Source organism: Notamacropus eugenii, chromosome 5 (assembly GCF_028372415.1).
Source record: "Notamacropus eugenii isolate mMacEug1 chromosome 5, mMacEug1.pri_v2, whole genome shotgun sequence".
NCBI classification, from domain to species: Eukaryota; Metazoa; Chordata; class Mammalia; order Diprotodontia; family Macropodidae; genus Notamacropus; species Notamacropus eugenii.
Window position 1 is genome coordinate 221,741,992 of NC_092876.1, and position 12,697 is coordinate 221,754,688.

General features: G+C 36.9%; 1 protein-coding gene across 1 annotated transcript in view; it reads right to left on the reverse strand.

Annotated features, from left to right (window-relative positions):
- The window catches only part of FAP (fibroblast activation protein alpha), a 90,540-nt gene extending 79,731 nt beyond the window's left edge, over positions 1-10,809 (reverse strand). The window contains exons 1-2 of the mRNA XM_072612159.1: positions 10,673-10,809; positions 10,265-10,349 (exon numbers count right to left, since the gene is read on the reverse strand). Of these exons, the coding sequence (XP_072468260.1) occupies positions 10,265-10,349; positions 10,673-10,678 (91 nt within the window). The 5' untranslated portion in view covers positions 10,679-10,809. The remainder of the gene's footprint in view (positions 1-10,264; positions 10,350-10,672) is intronic.
- Between the last annotated feature and the right edge of the window lie 1,888 nt (positions 10,810-12,697).

The following is a 12,697-nucleotide window of genomic DNA, read 5'->3' on the forward strand; positions in this document are numbered from 1 at the left end:
AGGAATAAAGGGTATGTGTAGTAGGGTTCGAATTTAGACCCCACCACCACTGAATTCTTTATGAGTAGAGAAGGATCCTAATGACATAGCAAGGAAGAACTTTTTAAGCGTCATTTACCTATTTTTCTATCAGATCATAGCTCTAAAACTGTAAAGGACCTGAAAAGAGGCCTATGGTCTTTTTTTTAACTATAGATGAGCAAATTGAAGCCCAGATAAATTAAGCAACTTACCTGAGGGAACATAGGAAGAGACAATCAGAGGCAAGATTTGGCTACAGAACCAAGACATTTTCCACCGTATCTTTGGCAAAGGTTCTGTGAATTGCCTCTTGCTTTATTGCGGAGACTGGTTTTTTCTTTTTTTGTGTGTGGCAGATTTTTTTGGTGATAAATTTTTAATTCTTCTTAATTTAATTTAATCCAATCTAATAAACATTTATTCAGTGCTTATTATGCACAAAGCATTTTTGTAAAGCTGAGGATAAAAAGCTAAAACAAAACATCCTTCCTCTTTAAGAGGTTCATGTTTTCTGGGGGGAAAATGAAAATGCTTAATATATTTAAAATCCTGGTTTCCCTTCTTTATATGGTTAAAAATCTGCTGGAATGTCACCTGACAAGCAGAACTGACTTTCATAAAAATCTTTATGGTAATGCCCCATACAGGCTTATTGCTAATCCAATATGTACCTTGACACAAATTTTCACCTTTGAATTAGCTTCTATTTTTATTGAACTTGACAGGTTTTTCTGCATTAATGCAGTCAAAGAAATAGTATTAACAACCAACTTGACATGTGTAGTCTAGGGTAAATAAAAGATTCTGAAGAGAAAAATGCTTTGTTTTCTTTCATTTTTCTTCCATATTTGCCCTTGCTCTCTACAATTGATTCTTAATTGATATGTGTAACTTTGCCTAACTGATCATTCATGCCTCAATTTAGTGTTTTTATTTAGTTATTTTATAAAAGTATCAGTATAGACCCTTACATTGCTAATTCACAGGAGCAGGGCTAATGACTGTGTCTTTGTACGGTTAATAGGCAGTGGGGGCAATCATAAGAGTGCTGAATTTGAGTCAGAGGACCTGAGTTCAAATCTTAGCTCTATTCCTTCCTATTTATATGGCTTACGCAAGTTAAATTAACCTCTTTGGACTTCAATTTTCCTTATCAGAAAAATAAGTGGACTAGATGATCTTCAGTGTTCCTTCTAATTCTAAAATTATTATCCTTTTATGAAAACCAACTGGATGTCTTCAACAACTATTTATTAAATATCTAGTGTACATTAATAGGACTTCATAGAAAGATAAATTAGACATGGTCCCTTTTTGTAAGGACCTTAAAATATAAAGTTTTATGAGATCAAGTGAGGGGTGTGTTTCTGCCTGCAGAGGATACTGCTATTTTCACAGAAAAAGGAAGAATTTGGTGCTTTCTATGTTTTCTTTTGTTAACTTTAGATCTAGAATTTGGTAGCAATGCTCCTGTTCTCATGATTAGGTGAAAGGAAGGACCAGAGATAGAAGAGATTTAAGGAACCATCAAGTCTAACCCTTTCATTTTACAAAAGGGGAAACTGAGGCTGAGAAAGGTTGTGACTTGCCTAGGGCTACATAGCCAAGAAATATGTACCAGCGTTCAAATTCAATTCTTTCCAACTCTGAGCCCAGCACTCTAATCATTATACCACCTAGCTACCACGAATGAGAGTAGATTTGAGACACCATACCCTTTTCTTATCAGTGCTGGGATACCTTTGTTGTTTTCATAGATACTGCTGAATTTTTTTTTCCTAATTGTAAACCTGGAGTGACTAAATCACCAGATATTGTAAATATATGTAGTTCACTACTATATAACTCTTCACGATCCCATGGACTATGTTGTCCATGGGGTTTTCTTGGCAAAGATGCTAGAGTGGTTTGCCATTTCCTTCTTTAGTAGATTAAGGCAAACAGGTTAAAAGATCTGCCCAGGGCTACACAACTGATAAGTATCTGAGGTTGGATTTGAACTCAAGTCTTTCTGACTCTAAGCTCAGCTCTGGAGTCACTGAACCACCCAGTTGTCTACTTGAAAACATGTAGGTCCAACAATAATGAAGTAGCCTTAGGGCAAACTATGGGCATGGAGCAAGAGGAAGGAGGGAGAGGGAACCCTATCCATCATTAATTAAATCCAAGGATGTCATCAAGTGTAGTTCACCAATGGCTTTGGTGCATGAAAGCTAGAATAGGAAATCTGGTGGGAAGAAAAGAAGATGGGCCATAGTCTCAAAGAACAGAAAGGGAACTGAGGAGGAGACTACATGCTTAGAAGCAGGATAAACAACAGAGACCAAAATGCTGGCCAAGAAAGAGTTTGAGTAATTACTCTGGAGTAAAGCAAGCCAGATCAATTGAGAACAGTAAGGTAGAGAATCTTTTTAAGGGTGTATTGCAGGCCAGGCTGAGGCAGGGTAGCAACACATTTCCCTGGATGCATGGGCTGTGGTATGAATGATCATTGAAAGAATTAGAACTCCATCTCCTGCCAGGTACAGATCCCATAGTGCCAACTGATTGGTCTGGGGAATTGCTACAGGGGATAGAGAAGGTGGAGGAAATGGAGAAAGCTACTGAATATGTGAAGCAAAAGAGGCTTCTGAACATGAGTAGTGGCAGAATCAATTTTTAATTTTTGGTTTTGACACAGAGGAAGAGAAGGAAACATCTAAGCTATGGAAAAGTTGGCTAACTGAAGGGGGCTATAAGCAATTCCTGAAGTGAGTGAAACTGGGAGCTCCCTTAAGCATGGTGGCCACTGAGTATGATGTAGACAACGGAAAAGAGCACTGGTTTTGGAAGCAGAGGACCTGGACAAAACACCAACTCTTCTTCTATCTGTATGGCCTTGGAAATATCCCCACTTCTCTGGACCTCATTTTTCCCAGCTGTAAAAAGAGGAATTTGGCCTAGATTATTTCCCAGGTGTTTTCAAGCTCTAAATCCTATTTGCTGTGCTTTGCCAAGTCAAATTTGTTGACTTCAGACTGAGGTAATATGCTGAATGAGATTTGAGAAAAAAAATAAGGAATTCCTCAGAAAGCAAAGTTTATAGTTACCCTGAAGTAGAGAAAGGTGAGATTGACTGGAAAAGGTGAGATTGATTAACATGAACTAGTTCTTATTATTAGGATCATGGAATCATAGTTTAAGCTCCTTATTTTATAGGTGAGAAAGTTAAGTCCCTGGAGAGGAAAAATAATTTGCCAGGATAGGTCCTGTTCCCCAAGTTCTCATGTGATAATAAGTGTAAACTGTATACTGTCTCAGGAAAGAAGTGGGGAGGTAGCAGGGAAGTGGGGGAGGGAGGGGAAAAAAATCTAAGATATATGGAAGTGATTGTAGAACACTGAAAACAAATAAAATAATAATAATGTGATAATAAGTGCTAGAGAAAGAAATTTGAACCCAGGTCCCGTAAGTCCAAGTCTAGTGCTTTCTTCACCATTCCAAAAGGCATATTTTGTTTTTAGGGACAAAGTAGGAGGTATATGGAGGACAAAAGAAAGAGCTTGTGTTTCTCACTCCCAAGAACATAAGGTGGTTTGAGGAAGTTGAGTATAAATAGAAGATAGTAGCATAAGTCTACACCCCAAAGAGATCAAAGAAAGAGGAAAAGGACCAATACAGACAGAAATATTTATAGCAGCTCTTTTTGTGGTGGCAAAGATTTGGAAACTGAAGGAATGACCATCATTTGAGGAATGGCTAAACAAGTTGTTATATATGATTGTGATGGAATACTATTATACTGTAGGAGGTGATGAATGGGATGGTTTGGGGGGAGGGGAACCTAGAACTATTTATATGAACTGATGCAAAGTAAAATGGGTAGAACCAGGAGAATAATCTGCATGGTAACAGTAAGACTGCCAAGATAATCAACTTTGAAAACCATAGTAACTCTGAAAAATGATGATCCACCACAATTCCAAAGACTAGTGATGAAATATGCTGTCCATCACCAGATAGAGAACTGATGAATGAGTGCAAGCTGAAGCCAATTTTTCTCTCTTTCTTTTTTCCTTTTTTATTTCTTTTTTCTTTCTTCCTTCCTTACTTCTTGCTTTCTTTTTCTTTTTTTAATTGAATATGGCGAATCAATGTAAAAATTTGTTTAACAGGGCAATGAGTTTTGTGGTTCTTGCCTTCTCAGGAGGTAAGGGAGGGAGAAAATTTGAAATTAAAAAAAATTATTTAAAAAGTTTTAAAAAGGGGGGGCCAGACAACAGCAGCTAGATACAAATCAAGACTTCCCTAAAACAAAGCTAAGTTTTTTCAGCTTAGTGCAAAAGAAAAGGAGCTTTATAGAGAATGATAGGGAATAAAGTCAGCCCAATGCAAAGGGCTCTAGGAGAAGTAGCAAGTATATATGAGCTGTGCTAGGATGACATTGGCAGTCATTTCCCTTCATTTAAAGGTCTAACTTAAAGACCTAATGCTACACGTACTAGGTTACAAGGCAAGCAGTGCCATTCTGCTTAGATGGATACTTTCAAATGCCATGGAATGTGGAATGTTGTCAGGTGTTAGGTCCAACAATGGCAGTCTGGAACCCTGCCATCTTTGTCCCTTATGCAACATGGTGACTCATTATCTCCTTCAGGCCCTGAATTTCTGGGGTTCTTAGTATAGCAGCAGTCCTTGGGTATAATTCCTCGGGGTAATAATAATTGCTGACATTACTTTAGCACTTTATTATTCACAAACACTTACACTCCACATTCTCATTTGTTCTTCATAACATCCTTTGAGATCAGATAGCTGCTAACTGAAATTAAATTTCAAAGTAATTATTTGGTTGATGAATTTAAAACCCACTTTCTTCACCCTCCCCGAAAAGCACATCACCACAGTTTGGATGTGCAGCTACTGAGAAAAATGAATGAACTCTGACCAGGGTATAATTGGGAGAGGACAAGTGTGACTGTTATTAACATCTCCATTCTATAGATAAAGAAATCAAGGCTGAGAGAAGTTAAATGACTTGTCTGTAATCACACAGCTAATAAACTTCAGCAGTAAGATTCGAACCCAGATCTCTCTTGACTCTCAATTACAACATGCTTCCATTACATACCTTAAAGGCTGGAGTGTGGGACAATGGGAAGAAAGTGATTATGTATTAGTGTAAATTAAATTAAACGACTTAATTTCATGGTAAGGAAAACAACTGCATTCATGGTTTTCTCTAATGCTGTCTATATTTGATGTTGTTCCTAATTGTTTCACATAGGTAAGAACTGTCTCCCTAATAATAATGTAAATGAATGTATTGTCAGCCCCGTCCTATGTTTCTTTTATAGCCGTTTATAATATCAAAGCACGTAGGAGGCGTGCAATAAATATGAATGAATTTCAACTTCCCTCTCCTAATATTTCAATATTAAAATGTAATCTTTTTCTTATGCTGGAACCATACTTTTGGCAGCCATCATTTATGATCTCTAATAGTTGAGCAGAAGTTGAAATGAATATTAAAAACATATCCTTCTTCTAAATATATCTAGCACTTACTTGATTAACACTTAATTCCTGACAGTGCCCTTATACTCAATTTGTTGGCCCATCTTTTGCATAGTTACTCATAAACCACTTAAACACTAATTAACTGTGTTTTAATTATTTGCAATTTTCTGACTTTTATGTGAGTGCAAAGCAGAAAATTGTTTCAATTATGAATCCAAGAAATTACAATTCACAAAAATGATTCACAAACAAGTTGATGATGCTTTCATCTTCCTTTTTCAACGTTCTTGAAAGTTCATAATTATATTTATTTGGAATTTGGTTGATATTATTGTGTTATTATTCTAAACCTAGAGGTTGAGGGCAAAATCTTTAAAAAGGTTATAACTTTATTAATATGTCTGATGACCCCTTTTCTCCCCTTTATTTTAACATTCATTAAGAATATGGTACAATATGGTTAATTAGGTGAGTCCCCAAATGCCTGGGACACCACCTCTCTCTTCCCACAAATGCCCTCAAGTGAAATTTCCTTATCTTGTTTACAAAGTGACAGAGTAGGGCACAGATGGCATATATCTCCTATCTCCGCAAAACTAACAAAACATCTGTTTGTGCACAGTCATCAACCCCATCCCCAAAGTGCAGCCATTTACAGAGCCAGCACCTCAGTGATTCCAAAAACAGAATTATAGATCCAGAGATAGAAGAGACCTTAGAAGTCGTCGAGTCCAATCTCCTCATTTTACAGGTGAGGAAACTGAGGCCTAGAGAGGTTAAATCATTTGCCCAAGGTCACCCAAGTAATAAGTGCCTGAGGAGGGATTTGAACTTAGGTCCTCTAACTCTTGCCTCTTTCCATTGTACCACACTGTCTAAGACTAGGTCCTATTTCTGAGCCACTGGGTTTATGGTAAAAGTGACAATAAATACTTCCTTGTTCCACTCTTTATATTAATCTCCTAGGGCAGCATAAGTTTAAGAAAAATAATCCAACTAGGCTCACCACTAATATCACACTTTGGTCCTTTCCTATCGTTCTCTCCACAGCTCGATATTTACATTTTCCTAAGCACTGCCATACTAACTGTCCTCTACTAATCACCCTGTGGCCAGAGTTGATCTATTTCACGAATGCTCTATCTTTACATTAAAATGAGGGTGATAAAATTGGCTTTTGGGGAAGGGGGATTACATTCAGTTAACCAACCAATTCCTTGAAATTTAATTTGGAAAAGTAACTAAGTGATCATGTAAAATTCCTTCCAATTTTTCTAAACGTGATAATTTAAAAAGAAATAGATTTCTGTTTCCCCAAACTTCAAAAAGTTTTCACTTAGGTTATTACTGAACTCCTTTTGACTACCTGTTTCAAATGCAGTTTGCAAATGAGTTAAGATCTTTTGACTGACTTGGAATTTAAAAAGTTGGCTGTGGTGTGAGCAGTGGATTAGGATTCTAGAGGATCAGGGTACATACAAATCCTCACTCTGGTTCTTCTTTGTAATTTTGGGCAAGCGAATTCATCTCTCTGTTCCTCAGTTTCCCTGCAAAAAGAGGGCATTGGATTCCATGACTTCTTTCATCATTCCTTTTAGCCCTAAATCTACGATCTTATGACTTAATTAGATAAGTCAGTTAAAAAAAGTTATTTTCAAGTCATTATATGAATGCAAAAATACTGTTTTTATTAGAGCTATTTTTTTATATATTTTGAGCCTCAAGGTCATTTGATAGACACAATCCTATGAGAATAAAAAATAAAACAGAAAACAAACCCAATCTGAAATAATGGGAAACAGGAATTTAATGATATTGGGAGCCTCTGTTTCAGGCTACTACTCCAATCAAACAAACTAAACCAACCTCCAGCCTCCTCCTTGTCTATTTTCTAAACAGAGTATTTTGGGCAAGGTGGACAAGTTATGCAGTCAGAGACATAGAATGTTGTGGGTAAGTAATGGCAAGAAAAGGTGTGCAGCGTGTAGAACTCCTGGTCAAGTCACTTTAACAAACTCTTTGCTCTCAATTTCCTCATCTTTAAAATAAATAAGCATTTGGCACTGGATTAGAAAGTCACCGAGGTCCCTTTCAGCTTTGGATCCATGGCCCTCTGTGCTATTAGGATTAACCATGGCTTGTCATCTGAGGACCTAAATCCAGAAACAGAACAGAGATGTTAAATCTTTTGGTCTTCTAAGTATTTTTGTAGTCAGATATGACTTTTGGACTCTTACATTAAAATGATTTTTCCCTATCTCATGTAAGCCTATGATTTAAATAGTAGTGATCTCTAATTTGTCACTGACCAATGAACTCTCAGGATAGAAGTGAAAAACCTGGTCTCCAGTGTACTTTAGTATTTATTCATTAGGATGCCAGGGTTAGCTGGATGTAATATACTAACTAGGTGATTACCTGAACAGACACAGCAACCTCTATCTTTCACTGCTAATGGCTTGTTTCTTTGTTAAGTCTTTCTCTGGGTTCACATACAGTCTGAGCTGTGAATACGTTCAGAGATTATTAAAATTTCAGAAATTCTCTCTTTAATTGCCTAACCTTTGCCTCGGCCAGAGCTGGGGAAAATTTCTCCCTTTTGAAATATCTCCTCTTTCTCAAACTTGAACAGCACACTTATTGACTTGAAGGAAAATCATCACATATCTATATTCTTTAATCGTAGGGAAGGAAATAAGAATTTATATAGCACCTAGTATATGCCAGGCACTGTGTTAAGTGCTTTTACAAATTTACCTCATTTGATCCTCAAACAAGCTTGTGGAGTAGGTGCTATTACTATTCACTTTTTACATTTGAGAAAACTGAGGTTAAATGGTTTGCTCTGGGTTATACAACTAGTGTCTGAAGTCATATTTAAACTCAGGTTTTCCTGACTGACCATCCCAGTGTTCTATCCACTGTGCCACCAACTGCCCTGGAGACGCGTAGCAATATAAACAGCTTCGGGAGTGAGGAAGACCAGGAACAAAGTCCTGCCTCTGATTTACTGTCTGTGTGACCCGAGGGAAATCACCTAACTTCCCTGGGAAATATTCTAAGACTCTAAGTTTCATCATCTGCATTGGTAGAGGGAGGGTTTCTTCATTGAGACTTTCCTGTACTAATAAAATCATGTGTTCAGTTAAAAAAAAAGATATTGGTGGTTAAATTCCCAAACTCAAAGGACAGTCTATTCTTTTCTATAGGTGTATTATAGGTATGCAGGTATCTAAGTGGGAGTGTGTGTGTCTAAAATGGAGTTGGAGCAAAACATCCCCCTTTTGTCTCCAAGTATTCATTTTGAGGGAACAAGTGGAAGTGGTCATTTTCATGTTCTCTTGAGTTTCTAAAAATCAGTTGCTATTTTCAACTAGATTGACACTCAAGGGGGTCAAAATCAGTTCTGAACTACCACCTGACCACTGCGATTGTAAATTGCCCCAAATCCCTCAGGTAAAATCCTATTTTCCCTGTGTAACTCAGTGCCAAAGGGACACCTCAACAGCCTAACAGCCTGCGAACATTCCTTTGGGGCCAGATAGCAGTGAGAAGTGACAAAAAAGCATCGAAGACAAGAAACTATTTTTAATAACGACATTCTGAATACTGCTTTTCACCCTCTGTTAAATCCTATCCCCTTTCTAAATCTGTGAAAATTCTGTGGAAGTTTTTCATATCTGCAAAGAATGTATTTTCTGAGACCCATTTTCATTGTAGTCCTTGGAAGCTCAGGGAGCATTCAGGCTGTGTGTGTTTTCTTAACTTGAAAAATCATACCGTTTCCATTTGATATCCCTATTGCTATCAATTTACTTCCAGCTGAAGACATCTCTTTGCCAGTACAATGCATTATCCAGATATTTGCCAAACATTAGAGTCTGGAGCGTTTAGCTTTTTTTTTTCCTTTTGTCTAAACAATACCTCTAAAAGGTAAGGCTTTCTTCCCAAAAAAAGATTTACATAAGGAAGTTATGCCACCAAATCCATAGGTTATCTTTTCTGGACATTTAATTTAAAATTCAAATCACCCCACAGGGTAAGTGAAAAGTATTTGCTTTCCGGTGAAAAGCCAAAATAAATTTTAATCTAAGCTATTCATCTGGTGACACTTTCCTTTTCTGCCTGCCCACCATGATTGGTTGTTACCATAATACACACTCATTTTTAGAAATTAGTATTCTTTAGTTCAACTTCAAATAAAGAGCCTACTCATTCTCTGATCTGGGCCCAAATTTATGTCGTTCAGTGAGAAAATCAATACCTAGGTATTACTGGGCTACTTCATCAATTCTACTGTTTAAATGAATACTTTCGTTTTCTCTATACAATACGCAGATATTCCTGAGACTTTCAGTTCCACAAAGATGATTTTTTTTCTAAGTAAACCTGAGAACAAGGCTGATGAAGTATAGAAATTACTTTTGAATCCATTAAATCAATGTCATTTCGAATAGACAAAGTAAATTGATATGGGATGGGTGATACTTAAGAGATTTGGTGAATCTTGTGTGTTAAAATTTCACCTTAAATCTCTACACTGATATCCTCATTAGTTTGGTATATCTCTAATCTGCGATAATAATCATATTATATGATTTTTTTAAAGCCTTATGAATACTAACATATTTTCTTTGACAAATCAGCCCTCAGGAGATGTTTAAATCATTTGGGAGCATGAGTAGCAACATTCCAAATTTCTAGATACTATGGGGAAACAGGGTAAACCACAGTAAGGTCTTACCTCTTGGTGGACGTAAAACAATACAGACTACAAGCAACGCCAGGAGAACACAGGTGACGACTCCAAGGACAATTTTGAGCCAGAGCTACACACATAGAAAAAAAAGTTACTTGTAGTCTCGGGGTCTGCTCAAAAGTTGAAACGGCAAAAATGTGTTTGCACCTAAATCCTCCTGCTCTCACCCTACAAAGCATTTGATTGTCTTTTCCCACCGATCTGACTGTAATTGCTGGAATCCATCCAACTCTGAAACTATGTTTCTACAGTATATTTAGCACAATTTCCCATCCCCGGCCCCCTCCAGGAAGTAAATACTAATGGACAAAAATCTTACCTTCTAAACAGAAAAATCTCCTAACAATAGGTCCAACACTTTCTTTAAAAGACATCTACTTTCCATATACTAACCTTCATTTTTCCAGATGTTTCTGAAGGAAAGAAAATCCTCTCTTCGGAGTGTGGGTCACTGGATCTATGAGAGCAGTTAAAAAGAAGCAGTCTGTTTTCGCAGTTGGAGGCCAAACCCAAGACCAGATTTTTTTTCTGCGTACTTTTGAATGCTGTGCCAAATTTCAAAGGATTTCTGTAAAATTAAAAACAGATTTTGGGGGCATTCTTGGCCTTAAAATGACCTGTGGGTGGCTCTAGAGAGGCTTTATAGCTCCCGCATCCTTGTAAATTGTACACCAACCTCTGCTTACATTGACATATAGTTTTGTGTTTTTTTGTTTTTTTTTCGTTTTTAAATACATGTCCAGTTTTATGTTTCATTTTCCCCTGGAAATCACTTGCAGTATGCTTTGGAAAACCACTGGGTTTAAAATAACTTTATTTGCAACTAAATGAAGGATTAAAAGTAAAACATTCTTTTTTTTTTATGTGTGTACTGTCTGCCCAGCTTTTAACAGCAAATGACAATGAAAGTATATGGCACTATATAAGAAATAAAATTAACCTTGTCTACTCTGTCTCTATGAGGAGCTTAAGAAATCCTTAAAGAAATACTGTTTCTCTCAGTCTTATTCCTTCATTTGTACAGCTTCACATGCAGTTTTGTCAAATATAGACATTCTTTAAAAAAATCAAATGTCTTAAAGAATAAAGACTGCCTGATATGAATGAGTATAAGTTAGATGTGTATGAACATGGCGTAAAAACTAAGATTATAAATAATTCACCAAATACCCACGAGCAGAGTGGAGATGACTGTTAGAAATGCCCTATTTTTTTCCTCCGGAAATAAAACGGACTTCTAGGTGGTTCAGGAATGAGGAACCCAAGAATATGGACAGTATGTTAAAGTTGGCAGGTCATTTGCTATTTATTTTAGCCTTCTGGTCTGGATACCAGCTGAGTTCTTCTCCAGCAGAGCCTGGGAAACTGACATGAGAGGTTTCACACTCAGACTTTCCCCAGACACACCTCACTAAATTCCAGGATTATGAAAACTTCTGCTGAGGAAAATGAGTCATTAGGCACTTACTAGCACAAAGATGTAGCCACCACAGGCTTTGGGGAGACATCTCCATTTGCAGATGGTCAGTAAATGAGATCAACCTTTCTGGAGCTGTAGCAATCAATAAGTCTTATTATTTACTAGATGGTATGCTTCCCAGTGACCCAAGTGGCATCTTTGATTTCTTGACATCTTAAGGCAAAAGCTCCAAATGTCTTCTTGACCTTCAGGCAAAGTGTTCGCTTGTGGTTCTGCTTGGGATGATTCACTTTAGTTTGGGACTTGTTCAGAGATAATGTTCTGGGCAGTTCTGTTCTTTCTCCTGCCTGTTGAAGCTACCAGTTCCACTCCAGGGAGCTGTATGCAACAAGCTTAACAGGATTTTGTGCTCTGAAGTGAAAATCTGCAGAACAGCTCCTCTTTAATAAACAATTAGAAGGTAATTAAAATAAATCTTATTAGCTTTGGGAATGAGAAATTTCATTGCACTGTGACTGGTCTAGGTAACAGATGAGTTCTACAGTGGCAAGTAGGAGCCAATAAAAAAACTCATGCATCAGGTTCTCTTAAGAGAAAGGCAGTGTTGTTTGATGAAGTACAAACTAATTTAAGTCCCAATCGGTAGCATAGAGGAAAACTATGAAGGTTAGAAGTTTCTTCTTTGATTTTTTTTTTCCACTTAATAATTTAGACTGGTTAAATTTAGAGCCATGTAGATGATTCATACGGTGACTTCTGACATAAACCTCCTTGTTAAATCTGTTTAAAGGAAAACCAGTAAGTTTTGACAAAAATAAAACTGATATTATGCCCACTTTATATTTTCAGTATTTTCTAGAAAAATCTGTACATTTTACTTCTATTCCAGTAATTCAAATGTGTGATTTATTGATATATATACTCCATTGAAGCAGAGTGCGATCCTCTCCACAATTTAGCAGGTAGGTTATTTATTTATTCATTCACCAATCGTTTAT